Below are 19644 nucleotides of genomic sequence, written 5' to 3' on the forward strand. Positions count from 1 at the left end.
GGGAACTTGATGGTCTGACCAGGGCTGAATTGAAATGTGATAGGTACTAGGAGGCACAGGGGGGAAATTCCCTTTAGATTTTTTTTTTTATGTTGTTGGGATTATGTTATAAGAAAAAGGGAAAAGTGTAAGATTGCTATACTTGTTGGATTATATGTACGTGTTGTACTGTCATGACTTTGAACTTGACTGTAAAAAAAAAAAAATTCTGACCCATGGTATATGAAAATGTGTACTGTACTATAATGCTTTGTTATGCTTTGAACATGTACAATAAAATTTACACTTTAAAAAAAAAAAGTATAAATTAAGGCAAACTTTATTTAGTTTTGCATAGAGTGTACTGTTTACTCGTATTACCAAGGGAATGAAATGAAAGAATATGCAAAATTTTTAGCTGTCACCAGGACAGGAATAGTGGGGACATTTTCCAATAGGGATTCTCTTTCAGTCAGCCTGGTGGCAACCAGGAATTCCCTCACTTTGGATGTATTTCCTCAAACGTCCTGTTTTGGCTATGGGACACATCCCCAATAAGACACAGATAGCAATAAACTAAAACAAAAGATTATAACCCTCATTCTATCCAAAATGAAAAAAAAGTTTTACTATTTATTAGACTTATGCAATGTTCGTTATAACAGTGAACCAAACCTGTTCTAACATCCAAATGACATCATATATTTACTTGAACACACATTAACATTCACATTAAATATAAAACAATGAGCATGATCTAATTTTAACAGTTTTAAAAGTTTTAATAACTTCCAGGAACATTTTTCTGCCGAAACATTGTGCCACGTTACTTTGAATTATCTCTTTGAAGATTATCATTCACTTTAGGTCATTTGATTGTATGTATTATTTTTTTATTCATTTAGAAGCTGAATGTAATATTGAACTAATAATATACATTTTTTAAATGAATCAATGCCAAGGAAATTCCTAGAGACAAATATTTTCAGGGAGCAAAACTTGTGGCTTTGCCTGGAAATTAGTGACAGCTGACATCTGTGGGATGACACTCATCCCCTTTGATATTGTGACTGGATACGAATGGCTCATGGTTGCTTAATGGTGAAATGCTTCAATTTTACCACAAAATGTTTTAAAACTGTATGTCTAGGAATAAGGTTCAGGTTTACTACTCGAATAAGTTTGTGTCAAACTTCATAGATTTTGGCCAAAAACTTTGGCTACTAAAAATTACCTATAATGCAATGCATAGCCTGTGTTCTTGGTTTGCAAAGTTACACAAGCCAATAATTTAAAGGAAAGTAAAACCAGGCCCCTTTCTATAAAAGGTGGGCTCACAGAATACTTGTTGTCAATATGTGTGGAAGCTACTAGGGAGAGTTGACAATTCTTTTATTTTATTATTTTTATTTGGAACTAGTACTGAATGTGTCCTCAATTGCAGTGCTTAACCACTTAAGGACCGGACCAATATGCTGCTAAATGACCCAAGGGGTTTTTACAATTCGGCACTGCGTCGCTTTAACAGACAATTGCGCGGTCGTGCGACGTGGCTCCCAAACAAAATTGGCGTCCTTTTTTCCCCTAAAAATAGAGCTTTCTTTTGGTGGTATTTGATCACCTCTGCGGTTTTTATTTTTTGCACTATAAACAAAATTAGAGCAACAATTTTGAAAAAAATTCTATATTTTTTACTTTTTGCTATAATAAATATCCCCCAAAAACATATCTAAAAAAAAAAATTTTCCTCAGTTTAGGCCGATACGTATTCGTCTACCTATTTTTGGTAAAAAAATTCGCAATAAGCGTTTATCGATTGGTTTGCGCAAAATTTATAGCGTTTACAAAATAGGGGATACTTTTATTGCATTTTTATTAATAATTTTTTTTTTTTACTACTAATGGCGGCGATCAGCGATTTTTTTCGTGACTGCGACATTATGGCCTACACTTCGGACAATTTTGACACATTTTTGGGACCATTGTCATTTTCACAGCAAAAAATGCATTTAAATTGCATTGTTTATTGTGAAAATGACAGTTGCAGTTTGGGAGTTAACCACAGGTGGCGCTGTAGGAGTTAGTGTTCACTTAGTGTGTGTTTACAACTGTAGGGGGGTGTGGCTGTAGGACTGACGTCATTGATCGAGTCTCCCTATATAAGGGATCACTCGATCGATGCGCCGCCACAGTGAAGCACGGGAAGCCGTGTTTACATATGGCTCTCCCCGTTCTTCATCTCCGGGGAGCGATCGCGCCGTCGTCCCGGATCGCTCCCCGAGGGAATCCGACCGCCGCAAGTACCGGGGGGGTCCCGATCGGACCCCCGACCCACGTCTAGGCAGGCACATACGGGTACGTTGATGTGCCTGTCCGTGCCATTCTGCCGACGTAAATGTACATGCGGCAGTCGGGAAGTGGTTAAAGCGCAGGTTCATCCTAATTATCACGTTTGTCTCAATCATAGCAGTACCCATCGTCAAAGCAGAATCCGTCGTTTTTTTTTTTTTTCAATGTGATTGCTTACCTTGCTAAGCCAGCATCTAGTGTTACTTCCGGGATCCTTTCCCTGCGGGAGTGGGCGTGTATTTCGTTTTCCCAGACCGTGCGTTATGTCTCCTGGGAGTGATGTATCGAGCCTCACAGGAGAAGCGCTGTACTGAAATCTCGCGGGTCACGTGACGGCAACTGTGTAGTGTTGACGGCGCCGCTCGCCGTCAACACTGCACATTCACCGTATCCCGGAAGCATTTGCTTGTGGGCTTCAGACTGCCCACAAGCAAGATGGAAACGTCCATCACAAATTTTAAAAAAACTATCGTTTCCTGCTGAATGCGGACGGCTAAAGTATTAGGACACGCGAGTGCAGGATTAAATCAGGTGATTAAATCAGGTGACTCTGGCAGAATCATTTAACCCGCGGAACCCCCGCTTTAACTTACCATGCCTTATGTTTGACAAAAGATTACTTATTAGCCTACAAATGGCCAGAATTAAAAAACAAGTTTTGCCCCCATATAGATTTCAATAGGGTTCAGTGAAGAGATCGCAAACTTCAAACTTTGAACAAGATTTGCAAAACTGTTCAGGAACTGTAATGGGTTTTATTGGATTTACTTATGTGTATATTATCTATCCATTAACTATAGGACAAACCTTACTGGAAAAATTATTTAATGAACAAAGAAATGCACCAGAGAATGCAGAAAAACTTTGCTCTGAAATCCTTACTGTGGGCTTGCTGCTTCCTTTCAGTGACTGTTTTCGTGAACAGTGCAGCAAAAGTGCAGAACAGATTCCTTCCAATACACAAGTAAGTTTTATCACCTTTGTTTTACCATTTTAAATGTATTCACATTACAACCTGTGCAGTAGTAAAGAACTAATTCCAAAAAGGATGCACAAGTGACAAAAAAAGCTTGATTTGTTTTAGTTATGTGAAAAGGAGTATTTGTGTGAAAACAACTGTAAACCCTTAGGCCTCGTACACACGACCGAGGATCTCGACAGGCGAAACACATCGCTTTGCTCGTCGAATTCCTTGTTAGGCTGTCAAGGAACTCGACGTGCCAATTTTCTCCATTCCCGTAGAGGAAAAAGAGAACATGCTCTCTTTTTGGCTCGTCGAGTTAAGCTCCTTTTCCTCACATTAAAGTGGTTCTAAAGGCAGAAGGTTTTTTTACCTTAAAGTGGTTGCAAACATTAGTCATGAAATCTGAATAAAGCACAAATATCTGTAGTATTTCCTCGTCTCTCTCCAGAGCTCTAAGTGTCATTTCTCTCTGGTGTTTTGTTATTCTGGTATAAGCATGAGTCACTTCTTTTCCCATTTTGTCAGATAAATTTGCAAAAAGGAAAGAGAGCTCAGTTCACAGCTTGCCTATTCACAACACAGCTTTACATCCTTCCTCTGTTCCTGTGTGGTATATTATACTCTAATCTATATTATACTATATATAAAATATATACTGTATTTTTCATATACTGAAAAAGTAATAACTGCAATAATAATGATATTGCTATAATGCTGAAAAAAAAGTAATGGGATAAAAAGTATTTTGTAAGTAAATAATGTGTGGCAGTAACAGCACTGCAAAACCTACAATGAAGTCTATATGCCAACTCTATAGTCCAATTTTCACATATAATTCAATAAACATAAATCCCACTGAAGCTGGCAAATTTATTGGAAGTCTCTCAGAGTTTCAAGTGTAAAACCTTAAAGCGGATGTGCCACTAAAAAACTATATTAAAAGCAAGCAGCTACAAATACTGCAGCTGCTGACTTTTAATATAAGGACACTTACCTGTCCTGGAGTCCAGCGGTGATCGCAGCAGATGACGAGCCGATCGCTCGTCACCCTGCTGCTCCCCCCTCCATCCACGATGAGGGAACCAGGAAGTGAAGCGCTCCGGCTTCACTGCCCGGTTCCCTACGGCGCATGCGCGAGTCGCGCTGCGCCCGCCGATTGGCTCCCGCTGTGTGCTGGGAGCCGAGTGTTCCCAGCATACAACGGGGGGGCGACGGGAAGCAGAGAAAAAACCCGTCCTTTGCCCGTATCGTAGGGCCGGAAGTGGGTGCAGATACCTGTCTGTAGACAGGTATCTGCACCCCCCTCCCCCCTGAAAGGTGTCAAATGTGACACCGGAGGGGGGGAGGGTGCCGATCAGCGGGACTCCACTTTAGAGTGGAGATCCGCTTTAAGGACAGCTTCACATCTTTGCATTGCTATAACTTGCTTGTAAAATGCACAATGTGCTATAAAAAACAATTGCTATTGCAGTTCTATTGATTTTGGATGGAACACTAATACACCTTGCCAGTGCTCTCCAACGTGGGTATGTTGCAGTACACCAAAATGCACAAATGTATCTGGGTGGGGTCCATTAAAAAAGTCAGATTTGTGTGCATTGCAGTGTATTCGAAGGCTGTGCATTTGACGTGTTCAGTGCAACCATACACTGCATACTGTAAGTCTAAAGGGGCCCCAATGGCTAGTATTAATGGGCTTTTGAGGTTACTTTGAGATCAAATGTACACTCATTCACAATAGTTTAACCCCTCTGTCAATGAGGAAACAGTAACTTTAACGATAGGGGTTCACCTGTTTTAATACATTTTTAAAGTTTTTTACAGACTTTTAACACAAATACCGTAGCTGTTGATAATTATGATATTTATAACCAAGGGAAATACAAAGTTTGCCATTTCTGAAATCCTGATCCCTATTGGGTCCTGTTGCACAAGCAACTTTTTAGAGTATTTGAAGCATCTTTCTGGTCTGGCGATTTGTAGGGATTTGTAGCTTTCTACATTATTGTTGTATCTGACTACAATGTAAATCTAGAAATCTAGAAGGCTACAAATAAACTGCGTGTGATGGTCATCAGCAGCTGATAACATATTGCAAATAACTCTTGAAACTGGTGATTCTGTCAGTTTCTCCGTGATTGAGTTGCAAATCACTTGGAATTCCTGGGACACAAATCTTTCATTGATTACACACAACTTTTTTAAAACAAAAATCTTAAGGAAGTAAAGTTTGTAGCTTCTGCAATACCGAAAATTCAGCCTACCTTTGGGTTGGCTCTGATGAGGTCCAGGAAGACAAAAGTTGTTATCCATACTTACCAAAATTGTCTTTTTCCGGAGGCTTATCATGTCAGCCTACATTTGTGTCTAAAATTCTAGGAAATTGCTGCTACAAAATTGTCATTATTTCTTGGGCCATACTTCCAGGTCATTGACAAAGTAATGAAGCAAAGGGGTCATTTTCAGAATGTGAGGTCAGCACCGGCAGCCTTAAAGTTTCAATAAAGACATATGTCCTTTAAGCATAATCTAGGAAATTCATAAATCATGTTGTAGAAACTCTTTAGAACCATGTTGTGCCTCCACGCGCCAAATGTCAGTGCTCACCCTAAATTCATGTACCTGTTGGAAACAGGTAAATTAATTTGAGCCTAGGCAAGCACCAATAATTGTTGCCTGGAGGCATGCTGAGGCCAGAGTTTCCATACGGGCATTGCCCTCAGTGCAGTTCACTTCCTGTCACCCAGACAGCACAGCAGCCAATGAGTTTTGTAGTGGGGCAGAGCCTGATGGAAATTCAGAGACAGTAGTTTCCCATTGGACTCACTGCACTTGTGATTGACACACCACTGTCTGCTATCAATTGCAATAGGAGTGGAATTTGGGATTTTCCAATAACTGTACTGCTAACGGAGTTATGTTATGGTTTGCCTAAATTAATAATGAAACCTCTGCCATATGTTTTAGAATGCACATTGGGAAGAGATCCTCTGCTTTCAGATTGATGTGAAATAATGACACGATGAACAGCAAGAATAATACACAGCAGTAAACAAAAAAATGCCACAGATCGTTCCAGTACAATCCACAGGGTCCATCTTTTAACCTTAGTAATGTCACTGCTTTGCCACCTAACCTAAATCTGCTGTTATGCCACATCTAAAGCTAATATTGCAAATGCTATTGAAACTCAAACCTTTATTATTACATAGTCTGTGCTTATCGCTGACCATTAATGCATCAGATTGTAAAACAAAACTCCTTTCTTATTACAATAACACAACCCAGCACCCCATGATCTAAGTCCGTGGTTCTTAACCCTATCCTCAAGTAGCCCCAACAGGCCATGTTTTGGGAATTTCTCTTAGATAAAATAGCTGTCTAAAATACCAAGCCATTGACTCTGATTTAAAGCACCTTTGCAAGATAAAGGAAACCCTGCAAACGTGGCCTGTTGGGGGTACTTGAGGACAGGGTTGAGGGTTACCACTGAGCTAGGTAACTGCTTTTCAAGTCTAATGAAACATCCCTGTATTTCTTCTGTTTGTGTCTACAACATGCATGTCGAGAAATATCCTTTCTTGTTTCTGTAACTGTTTTTATGGTGAAATTCATAAGTTATTATATTTTTTTAACTGCATATTAAAACATATTTGTAAAAGACCAAGTAGTGTTTACAGTTTTTTCTTTCAACAGCAAGATACATTTGCCACGAGAGCTGCAGTGAATCAACCTACTCACTCGCTTAATTCTTTAGAAGAATGCTTTACACAAAGAAGTCAAGTCGCACGGTCATCTTCGTCCATCTCATTTACTGAGGAATTTGGTAAGACTGCATTTTTCTAAAGCATCATAAGTGAATAATTTAACCATATCACACTGACAACTTTTATGAACAAATTGAATATGACTTATAAGCAGGGATGAGGATTGGGGCTGTAGGTCACTTGGGTCACATTGGGTTCAATACAGTTTTCCAAAAGTCTCTGAATTTATTGCCGAAAATTACCATTCAAACCCATAATACACTGCACAATAGTGACGAGTCTCTAAATGCCAATAATCTGAAGGAATGGACAAGCTAACCTCCCCACTTAGGGAAATCTGTGTAGGAAGAGCTTAAGGAAAGATATAGTACACTACTGTGCTTTACAGTGCTAGACTATCAACTGCACTGTAGTGGGTTACATATCCCTATGTACCCCCTGTGTTTACAGTTTAATCCATACATCAGACTTTTCTATGACTACTTTTGTTCTTTATCAGCACAAGCATGAGTGTGAGAGAGATGGGCATTTAAGGTGGGTATTTGTTTTGGGGGATTAATCAGGTTCTATACTGTATGTATTTTTCTGAAAGGGTGAGACAAGCTCCTACACAACACAATCCATTTGTGCATCCCCTGTTCCAGCCTTTTCACAGTCTGCATCTCCACAGGCCATCACTCTCTACTGTGCCTGTTGTTGTCAGCACCCTCTTGCTCAGGGCTAAGGAGTTGTGATAGCGTTCTGCTTCCTGGCTGCTGTACCAATGGCTTGCCCTTCTTTTACTGCTAATGTGCTTGACCCCTTGCCTAGGTATGAATTATTTTAGGAATTGCTACCCCTGCCTTAATTATGGATTTGCTACTGATTGACACCTGCCCAGACCCTTGCTTGGACAACAGACTCTGCCTCTACCCACTGCTAGCCAGTTCTGACAACTGCATACTTGGGGTCCTGTCAGTTACTAGTCCTGGTAATTCTCACATACGAAACCTGCATTGAACCTTTCTACATTGTTGAGCTATCATACACAGAATGTTGGTGAACTCACTTTCTCTCTCTCTGAGGGTTGATTGGAAGCATCAACAACAATGCTACTGCGCATGAATGAGATGACATTATAGTGGCTGTTTCTCTGTGAGCAATGTGGATACTCATTAGGAACATCAAAGAGGGCGCACTGGCCTAGTGCATTATGCAACAAAGATGTATTAACCACTTCCCACCCTCAGTACGTCATATGACGTCCTTGACTTTCAGGGGGGATATCTGAATGATGCCTGCAGCTAAAGGCATCAATCAGATATCATTATTTTCTGCCGGCGATTCTTTGCACGATAAGAATGATCATAGCTGCAGTTCTGCCTGCTTGATTGTACTTTACATATGATGGAAGGGGACATTCCCTCTCCCGCTGCCATTCGGTGCTTCTCCGGGCTCTCCCGTGCCATGGGGGACCCAGAGAAAGAATCGACCGCCGCCAGATGACGATCATAGAGATTTTCGGTGATCAGGTGGTCACCAGTCACCTCTATGACCGTCGGAGACCTGGGCGCAATGTTATGAAGTCACATCCGGGCCGCGGCTGTCAGCATGAGATTGGTGAATTTTTTCTCTCCATCTCATGCTTTCCAGCCTGAAGGAGAGACATGGGGTCTTATTGACCCCGCATTTCTCCATAAAGAGGACCTGCCGCAATAGATTCCTATTACAAGGCATGTTTACATGCCTTGTAATAGGAATAAAAGTGTCCCGGTAGCTCACGCTCAGAAGCGAACACACGCGTAAGTCAAGCCCACATATGTAAACGGTGTTCAAACCACACATGTGAGGTATCACTGCGTGCGTTAAAGCGCGAGCAATAATTCTAGCACTAGACCTCCCCTGTAACTCTAAACTGGTAACCTGTAAAAAAATTAAAGCATCGCCTATGGAGATTTTTAGGTACTGAAGTTTGGCGCCATTCCACAAGTGTGCGCAATTTTAAAGCATGACATGTTGGGTAACTATTTACTAGGCGTAACATAATTTTTCACATTATACAAAAAATTTGGGCTAACTTTACTGTTTTGTTATTTTTTAATTCATGAAACTTTTGATTTTTTTTTTTTTAAATTAGCAAATACTGTGCGAGATAAAACGTTGCAATGACCGCCATTTTATTCACTATGGTGTCTGCTATTAAAACATTTATAATGTTTGGGGGTTCTAAGTAATTTTCTAGCAAAAAAAAGATGATTTTTACATGTAGGAGATGAGTGCTAAAATTGGTGTGGTATGGAAGTGGTTAAGATAAGAAACTGAAACGTACAATGTCTACTCACAAATGAAAGTGTGAATCATTCATGAAGCCACACTCGTGGTTGCAGTGCCCCAGACCGCCTAAGTTCTTGAGCAAAGGGGAGGGAAACGGGCCCAGGTCCCTGCTGGCCGATGCATCTCAAAGGACAATTTTTTTTCAAAATAGAACTGCAAATTATTGTTTAGCAGTACTTATCCCTTCACTTACTATTCAGACATACACACAACGTGAAAGCCATGGCCCCTCCCAAGCAGAAGGAAGACAAAAAAGACAAAAAGAAAAACCAACAATAAAAAAAGAAGATAGCTTTTGCAGAAAAACGATCCATAAATGTGTGTATACTAGCATGAATGTTAACACAAATCCAGCCTTGCTTTTCCGGCTCCCAGAATTAGCGCGCGTTCCAGGCCACGCGACCACGCCACCCTGCAGTGCCATGGAGCTTCCTGTGTCCCAGAAAAGCTGGAACACATTCATGCTAGTATACACACATTTATGGATAATTTTTCTGCAAAAGTCATGTGAATATATGTGCATATACACACAAATATACATATATATAGTATCCTTTGCTGTCACCACTTATTAATCCACTAACATGGCTCACATGTCCATGAGAGTCATATTATTACATATATAGTTTGGTGGCATCACACATGCTGTTACTAAGGGATGTATATAAGACTTTATTGTGTATTTTTTTTTATTGTTGGTTTTTCTTTTTGCCTTTTTTGTCTTGCTTCTGCAACCCTTGGGAGGGGCCATGGCTCTCACATTGTGGGTGTTGGTGTGTATAATAAGTGAAGAGATAAGTACTGCTAAACAATCATTAGCAGTTAGGCTCTGAAGAAGGATTGTCCTTTGAAACGCGTCAGCAAGGAGGAACCTGGGCCTGTTTCCCTCCCCTTTGCTCCAGGATTCAGGCGGTCTGGGACACTTCAGCCAGGAGTGTGGCTTAACGAATGATTCACACCTCTGTTTGTGACTAGATATTGTACATTTCCATTTTTATCTTTATAAACCTATGTTGGATAATGCACTAGGCCTGTGCACTATCTTTTTTGTTCATTGATTGGGAGCATCCCAGTACTGTGAATATAGCACTGTGGCTTAAAATGATATTGAAGGCAATGTATTTTTTTTTTTTAATAACACATGTACAGTACTTACCTGCTCTGTGCAGTGGTTTTGTACAGCGCAGCCCCGATCCACCTCTTCTCTGGTCCCCCGCTGCTTCTTCTGCCCCCCCCCCCCCCACCAAGTGCCCCAGAGTGAGCAGCTTGCTATGGGGACACCCTGGAGGCTCACTCTCAAGCCGCTGCTCTGCATCACCATATAATGCATGGAGGTAAAAAACCTTGAACCTTTACAACCACTTTCCTGGGGGCATCCAAGTACCAGTAGGCATATTAGACTGAAGGGAAAGGTAGTCTTGCCATTTTTGCAGGACAGAGAACTGTAAACCTTATGGGGGTTTGGGGGGTCGGGGAAGGGATGAAGGATGTTTTATTAGATTTTCTGTTGCTAGGTTCTTTTTGTGAGTTTGTTGTGGTCAGCATACAGTTGTTGCTGAACAGTTGTTGAAGTTGCCTCTTTTAAGCAGCATGCCCCTTTTGCTGTGTGGTAGCTAGTTCGTAACAAAAGCACCACACATTCACCCTCTATCCCAAAAGTTTTCCGTAAAAGCTAGACATCCCATCCACATTCCAAATAATTACTACGATGAATGGCAGGTAAGAAAATGAAAGGTAGAGTCGCTGTCCATGATAGTATTAGGGAGTGAGCATATCCACAGCACACCTAGCAGATAGTTGTTACTGTTGTGAGACTAGCCAATTTTTAACAAGCTATATTGGCTTTCACTATACTGTATTTAAAGAACATACTTTCCTATGGCTTTAAGATTCCTATTGGAGCTGCCATTACCTCTGGATAAAGTAGGTTTAGTAATCCTGCTACTAATAAACCTCCTGAAAAAAAAATTTTTTTAACTAAAGTAAATCAGATTGGGGAGCTGCTGTATGTAAGCCAAGAAGAAAAAAGTAAATTCCATAGCCAAATATGCACAGCTAGAGAACACTGTCTCCAAGACTGTCCATGAATCTTGTGCTGTTCCTGTAACACCACCTTTGGCTGTAAGGCTTCTTTCCAAACTGTAAGTTTAAGGGTTAGTGTATTTTCAATATCAGACTTGAAGCTACATGAAAAGGCCCTCTGCCCACTTAACAGTATTTAATTTGTGATTTTTGCACCGGTGCAAAAAATTTACAGTGAAACAAAATCCACCCAAACACCAAAACACAGCAAACATGAAAATAAAAGTGAACCAAGAAAAAAATCCTGACAGAATGCCTGACTAATAACTAACATCTAACTATATACAATACAGGTATATACCAAATGGAGAACTCGAACAGCAGAGGAAAACTGGAGATGCAGGGAGCAGATGGGAAGAGAGTGAAACAAAACTGGGATCAGGAACAAAGGGGATCAGGTTCAAGTCAGCAGGGTACAGGGTATAAGGCAGGAAGCAAGAGCAAGATCTAGGCAAACAGAATTATGCAGCAGCAAAACACTAGAGCAAGAGGCATTTAGTAAGGGAAGACCTAAATACCCTCCCAGCAGCCAGAATCAGGTGTAAACTGATTACTGGGGTCTGCTGGCTGCTGGTTGACACAGGAATTACAACCCTCCACCCAGGGAACCGCAGTGCCTGGCACTGTTTTTGATGCATTTAGTATAGTACCTACGGTCTCATTTAAACTTGATCCTTCAAAATTGCAAGGAAGAACATTTACATTTGTTAGAAAGCAAAGATAAATTCAAAAGCATATTGCTTCCTATTGCATGATACACTGATAGAGACATTGGACCCAATATAACGTACACCAATTGTACCTCTTATAAGACTAAAATTGTACATGTTATGAAGTTAGAATTTATAATGACTATACATTGTGGGGTTCAGCTTCAAGCGGAGAGCTTGCAGAGAAGTATTCCAAGCACCAAGTAGGTTTAAGGGCTTCCTGTCCGTGTTTATTGGTCAACGTTTACAGCAAGACAAGAAGATTCCCTAGCAGGGGTCAGCACCGCAGTCTAAAAACAAAAGTTCAGCAGAAATACTTATTAAGCCTCCTGGCTAGTAAATAAACCTCACTGGGTCTGCTTCAGACCTGCAGACATGTTAACTCACAGTCTGCTTGCATCCTTTCCCAGCAATAACACCGCGACCCAGGGAAAGAAAATGTTCACCCTAGGTGGGGAACAAGATGTGGTCAGTAATTAACCGCCTGCAGCCTGCTACCTTCCACTGCTATACAGTTAGCTCATGAACCACAAAATCCTATGCGGCAGATACACTTCATTTACAACTGACAGGAGCTGTTTGTCATGTGTGGTATAAATTGTAAGGCCCCATTCACACCTCCGCGACAAAACGCCCGACGCCGGACGCTCGTGCCGCTGGAGGGGAGAATTCCCATTGCTGTCTATGAGATGGTTCACATCTCATAGACGCCTGCCGCCTGTATAAACAAAAAAAGAGCGTCAATTTAAAAAAATAAACAATATTTTTTACTTTTTGCTATAATAAATATCCCCAAAAAACATATATAAAAAAAATGTCTTTCTCAGTTTAGGCTGTATATTAAGCGTGTATTGTTTTTTTTTTTTCCAAAAGTTATAGCGTCTACAAAATAGGGGATAGTTTTATGGCATTTTTGTTATTTTTTTTTTACTAGTAACGGCGGCGATCTGCGATTTTTATCATGACTGCGACATTATGGTGGACACATCGGACACTTTTGATGTTATTTTGGAACCATTGTCATTTATACAGCAATCAGTGCTATAAAAATGCACTGATTGCTGTGTAAATGACACTGGCAGGGAAGGGGTTAACCACTAGGGGGCAAGGAAGGGGTTAGGTGTGTCCTAGGGAGTGATTCTAACTGTGGGGGGCTGGGCTACGAGTGACACAACAGTGATCACTGCACACGATGACAGGAAGCAGTAGATCACTGTCCTGTCACTAGGCAGAACAGGGAAATGTCTTGTTTACATAGGCATCTTCCCGTTCTGCAGCTCCTTGACAAGATCGTGGGACACCGACAAACATCAAGTCCACAGACGGGTCATGAAGGCACGGTCACGGAGCTCGTAACAGGGTACAGGTAATTCCTTTTGTGCAGCTGTGCCATTCTGCTGATGTAAATCTACAGGCGGCTGTCGACAAGTGGTTAAGTCTCCAAATCTAGTCCTATGCCTGCCAGATATCTATGTGTAACTAACACTGGATTCATAAAAAGTATGCAATTATACAATGTGATATGGCAAGAGATCAAAAATAATATCTTAACAAAAAAAACTGTGTTACAAAAAAATATATGTGAAACCAATAATATTAAACATGGAAGATACAGTTATTAAAAATAATCAATTTGAACATAAATTTAATTACAAAACACGTCCACCTAGGTATGTTGCTCTTACTATCCTGTGCCAATCAGCACACAAACGTCTATCCAGCTTTGGGACCCACATAGCATTTATAGGACCAAGCAGTAGTAACATAAATCCAGTTAGCCATACTTTACGCATTTCTCCACTTTGACTTCGTCAGGGGGTGGACGTTTGATAGTAAGAGCAATGCTAGCTAAGGTGAAACAAGGCTTGTTTTCTGCTATATTGGCACATAATATTTTAAATTTAAATAATTTTTCTTGAGAATTTTACAATGATAACAGACGTCAAAAACTACAAAGAGTCAATATCATACAAAAAGACAGTACATTCCAAATCCTGAAAATTTAACCTTGTATACCTTTCACCAATAACATAAGTGAATCTAGTAAGCCAACATATTCCAACCTCAATCATGGCGAAACGACCCAAGATAGAACAGTGAGCTACCATAAATATTCGAGGAAATGCCCAAACGGGTCAGGCGCCGCGACCCCCATCCCCCGAGGAGCCCCAAAGGATTAAACTGCTTCCCAGGAGAAGCGCACACAGCGCAGTGCCGTAAAGATATACCTCCCCTCTGATCCTCTGTGTTTGAGCACCAATGCTCATAGGGTGTTATTGTGGGGGGTACTCTTTTGTTTGTCCAGAGTGTAAAAAATGGGAGATTTGGGAAAATCTAAATAGTTCCGAATCGGGCATATCCAGTTTCTTTCTACAATGTGACAAGGAAATCGGGCCCGCAGGAGATAGGAAGTAGCCAATGCGGTAGAGACCACTATCTGTCCACCACCGAAAGGCCTCAATGCTCATTCCAGGAGGGAAAGCCGCATTATGGAACAAATGTGCTAGAGGCTTCAGGGAGGAAGTCAGGGTGTGTAGTCCAAAGAGCTTGGAGCATAGGGCTACGGAGTGAGAGAGAGTGGGGGACATTATTGCTGGCCTAACTCTGGGGTCACACCAAAGGAGGTAATCAATGGTATTCAAGGGGGTTGCCTGTCTTTCCATTGAGAGCCAATCAGGTTTCGGGCCCCTAGAGAAAACCATCGAAATTTGCGTAAGTTGTGCTGCCTGATAGTAACCCCATAAGTTTGGGAGTCCCAATCCGTCCTGAGATTTCAGGCGGAAAATAATTCCTGAAGGACATCTATACCCCCACTTGCCCACACAATGCAAATTATATGTGACTGGAGTTTACTGATGAAATGTTTCTTAATCGGGATTGGGAGGAAGCAGAATAAGTATAACAGACGGTGGAGAAGGGTAATTTTTACTGCATGGACCCTGCCCAACCAGGATAGACCACGTTTCAACCACCTATCCATATCACCCCTACATTTGTGTATCATAGGGGGGTAGTTGGCTTTAAAAAGGTTATTGACATCTGGCGTCAGTTTGATGCCTAGGTATGGGATTGCATCGGATGCCCAACTGAAGTCAAAATTATTGGAAAGCTGATTAAGAAGGTCCAGGGGGACAGTAATGTTCAATGCTGTCGACTTAGTCATGTTAACTCTCAGGCCTGAAACCTCACTGAATGCCCGTAGTGTCTTAAAGCGGAGTTCCACCTAAAAATTGAACTTCCGCTTAACCCACTCCTTGCCCCCTTACATGCCACATTTGGCATGTAATTTTTTTGGGGGGGGGAGTGGGGGCTTCCTGTCCCACTTACTCCTTCCGCCGAGGGGCTGGTAAGGCGAATAGCTTAATCGCCTTATTGCAGCCCCTCCCTGTAGGCGAGCGCCTGTCCAATCGGATGGCGCCGCACCGCTCGCGCATGCGCAGTGCCGCTCGCGCATGCACAGTGGGTGCCCGGCCGTGAAGCCGAAAGCTGTCACTGCCGGGTGCCCACACTAGGAATGAAGGGGCGAGGAGCGGAGCCCCAGCCGGCGCGTCGCTGGAACCGTGGAGCAGGTAAGTGTCTGTTTATTAAAAGCCAGCAGCTACACTTTTTGTAGCTGCTGACTTTTAATAAACTTAAAAAAAGGCTGGAACACCCCTTTAAGAATCACAGGAGTGGAGGTTAGAAGGGAGGTGATAAAGAGGAGAAGGTCCTCAGCGTACAGTGCACATTTATGTTCCCGGTGTCCACAAGTCACTCCCTTAAAGTCAGGGTTCGATCTAAGAGCTATTGCTAGCATTTCTATGGCCATCGCAAAGAGGAGGGGGGAGAGCGGGCAACCCTGTCTGGTACCCCTGCCAATGGAGAAAGAGTCTGAGTATCTGCCCATTAGGCGTACCTGGGCAGTGGGGTTTGAGTAAAGTGCTTGGATCAAGTTTAAGATATATGGGCCGGGGGAGTGGCCAACGACCATGATGTGAGGAAGTGCTTTGCCTGAGCTCTGTCCATGCTGCACACAATCCTACCTCAATCCTGCTGAACCGATTGCCATCCGAGGATTCCACCGATCCCTACAGCTTCCAGGAAGCCTTGTGCCCGTCGGGAGATGGTCAAATACGGCCCACCGATGGAGGAAGCCTCAGGATTCGTCCTGCAGCCCCCACCATGTGAAACTGGGAAAGATGGTGCTGGTCACCACCATGCTGCAGGCTTATGCAGCCAGCCATCCTCCTCCAGGGCTACACCGAGGCAAAAACCAGCAGGGAAGGGTGAGTCACACTGTTCACCCCCTATTCTGAGCCCAGAAGACCCCTTCCTCATATTACCAGCCAGGGACTCTGACCATGAGAACACTGACATGGATGCTGCTGATGTAGGCCCCACAGAGCCATCCCTGTCTCAGATCATGGCTGCCATCCAGCATAGCCATGCATCCCTGACCACTCAAATGGATTCTATTAAAACTGACTTATCCTTTCTGAAGCAGGATGTCCACAACCTCAGCCATAGAGTGTCTAATGTTGAACAACGCATCAGTATACTAGAGGATGAGACCCGTCCATTGCAGGGCTCTGTCAGGGAGCTGCGCCAGGCCCAGGAACACACTACAGATAGACTCACTGAAATGGAAGACCGTTTACGGAGGAGTAACCTTCGCTTCCTGGGGTTCCCAGAGGGGTCTGAGGGTAGGACCCCAGAAATGTTTATGGAAAGATGGCTGATCTCCACGTTTGGCGCTCCCACCTTCTCGCCACTATTCGCCATTGAAAGGGCACACAGAGTCCCCATGCGCCCCCTTCCTCCTGGGGCCCCACCACGGGCCATGATTATCAAGCTGCTTCATTTCAGGGACAGGGAGGCTGTTCTCAGAGCTGCCAGGGAGAAGGGAAGAGTGTCCTTTAATGGAAGCGGAATAACCATTTTTCCTGATTTCTCAGTAGCCACACAAAAGCAACGGGCCACCTTCATTGCCATTAAACGCAGGCTCCGTGAGCTTCAGCTTCCCTACGGCATGCTGTATCCTGCTCGTCTAAGAATCATCTACCAGGGCAAGGCCTTCTTCTTTACTGATCCTAAGGAGGCATCCCACTGGGTGGACACCCTGGGACGTCCGGAACGCAGGAACCAGGACCGAAGGTCGCCCCCACACTGAAAGTGAACATGCTGAGTGTACTTTCCTTGACAACCCTTCTCTCAAATATTTTGGGGTGGTGGGGTACTCCCCTGTGCCATTGTTTGCACACTATTTGTCCAGCCTGGAGGGCTGTGGTCATCCTGTTCCTGCTGATGCATTTACTATTATTTTCTTTGCCTTTTCTTCTCCCATTTTTTGAACACCTTACCTGCTGTTTTTTGAATCCACCATCCTGATTCGGGATCACCTGATATGTTTGTTCTGTGCGGTCGCGGACGGCAGCCAGCGTCTAAGGACCTCTACCACTTCTCAGGGATTGTTGTTGGGGGGTTTGAGTCATGGCCACCCCGCCTTGCAATTTTGGTTTTGGGAACAAAGCTCTCATATGTTTGGGTTTGGGAGCCGGGAGGGTTAGGGTGGGTTGGGCTGTTCAGGGACTTTTGTTCGGGACTGTTTTTGTGTTTTTTGCACTTTTTCTGAAATGCTGGTACTTGTTGTTGCATGTCTATCTATGGGCCGGACTAGCTGGCCTTGCTACTATGCACCTGATATTATGTATTGCTGGAGCATTGTTATATGTTTCTGACTTACTCCTTAGTGTACGCATCCCTCGTGGTGCGTCGGGCGCCAGTTTCTGGCTACTCCCGGCGTGCGGCGAGGAATGGGTTCCTCCAGCCATACACTACATGCTTTTTCATGTCTAAATTACGTTTTGTGTCGTGGAATGTACGGGGGCTTAATTCAAAAGTGAAAAGATCGTTGATGTTTGAATATTTGGCACGTCATAATCCGCATGTGATCCTACTCCAGGAAACCCACCTCCAGGGCTCTAGAGTAATGGCCCTTAAGCGGGCAAAAATCGCTTATGCTCTCCACTCCACATACTCTACTTATGCCAGGGGCACGTCCATCCTTATTGCCAAATCGGCACCAGTTAGCATTAAACATGTTAAGCTTGATCCTAATGGTTGCTTTGTGATTGTCGTTATGGAATTCATGGGTAAACCATATACGTTAACTAGCTTATATGCTCCGCCCCCATTCACTAAAGTATTCTTTGAGCGGGTAATGAACTCCATATTGGCGATAGCGGAGGGTCCCTTATTGATAGCGGGTGACTACAATACAGTATTGGATAATTCCATAGATAGGTTGCGTTGCTCTACACTACCTCCCACCCCCTTGGGATCCTTTTTAACTCAATTTGACTTGGTGGAGGTCTGGAGGTGGAAGCATGCGGATGGGAGGGAGTATTCTTGTCATTCTGAGTCTCACGGTACTTTATCCCGTATTGATTTATGTTTGGTCTCGTCAGATCTGTTCAATTCGGTGACTGAGGTCAAGTACCTCCCTAGGGCGGTGTCTGATCATTCCCCTTTGTTGGTGGACCTCGCCCTGGGCACCTCTCCCTCCTCCTATCGAGTGTGGCGACCGAGCCCGTTATGGTTGGCGGATGAGGTTGTGGTGAACCAGTGTATGACAGAGATGGGTTCTTACTGGGTGACTAACAGGCAGAGCGCCTCAGTTCCGATGGTGTGGGACGCCTTTAAGGCCACCACACGTGGCTCTTTTGCTGCGGCCATTGGTCAGACGCGCAAGGCCTCGCTATCGAGACTGACAGATGCAGAGAGGTCTCTCAGAGAGGCAGAGGCCGCTTATTCAGCAACCCCCTCTCCTGAGACACACGCCGCTTGGAAGCATGGGGCCAGGGAACTGGACCTGGTGCTTTTGGAGCGTACTCAGAAGAAGCTGCTGTATCAGAATCAGCGGATCTTTGAGTTTGGGGATAAAAACAGTCGCCTCCTGGCGTATCTCTCCAGACCGGACTACCAGCCTTGTAGTATACCTAGGATTAAGGATTCCGGGGGAATTGTAGTAGAACAGAATAAGGAGATCATGGAGGCCTTTGTCACATTTTATTCTTCCCTTTATGCTACTAGAGCACATTACACAATTGTGGAATTGGATGACTATCTTTCTGAAATCTCACTGCCTAGGCTTCAGGCCCAACAGGCGACACTCCTTGACGCTCCTCTGATGGCTGAGGAAATTGGGGAGGCTATCCAATCCTTTGCCAGAAACAAAACACCGGGATTGGATGGTTTCCCCATCGAGTGGTATATGCAGTACAGGGATCTGCTTGTGCCTCATCTGGGCAGGGTGTATGATTTTGCTATCAGGACGGGGCAGCTGCCGCCTTCTACATCAGAGGCACTGATTGTCCTTATTCCTAAGCCACACAAGGATCACCTCCTCTGTGAATCTTACAGGCCGATCTCACTCATTAATTCGGACGTAAAAATTCTAGCAAAGGTACTTGCCCGGCGACTGAACACGGTCATTACTACC

General features: G+C 43.3%; 1 protein-coding gene across 2 annotated transcripts in view; it reads left to right on the forward strand.

Moving 5' to 3' along the window:
* Positions 1–19644, forward strand: part of FMN2 (formin 2) — a 152041-nt gene that overhangs the window by 24219 nt on the left and 108178 nt on the right. For both annotated transcript variants that reach the window (XR_005748711.1, XM_040350649.1), the window contains exons 2-3: positions 3129–3292; positions 6989–7118. Coding sequence is in view for 1 of the 2 variants with exons in the window: in XM_040350649.1 (XP_040206583.1) it covers positions 3129–3292; positions 6989–7118 (294 nt within the window). In the remaining variant the exon portion in view is untranslated. The remainder of the gene's footprint in view (positions 1–3128; positions 3293–6988; positions 7119–19644) is intronic.

This window comes from Rana temporaria, chromosome 4 (assembly GCF_905171775.1).
Source record: "Rana temporaria chromosome 4, aRanTem1.1, whole genome shotgun sequence".
NCBI classification, from domain to species: Eukaryota; Metazoa; Chordata; class Amphibia; order Anura; family Ranidae; genus Rana; species Rana temporaria.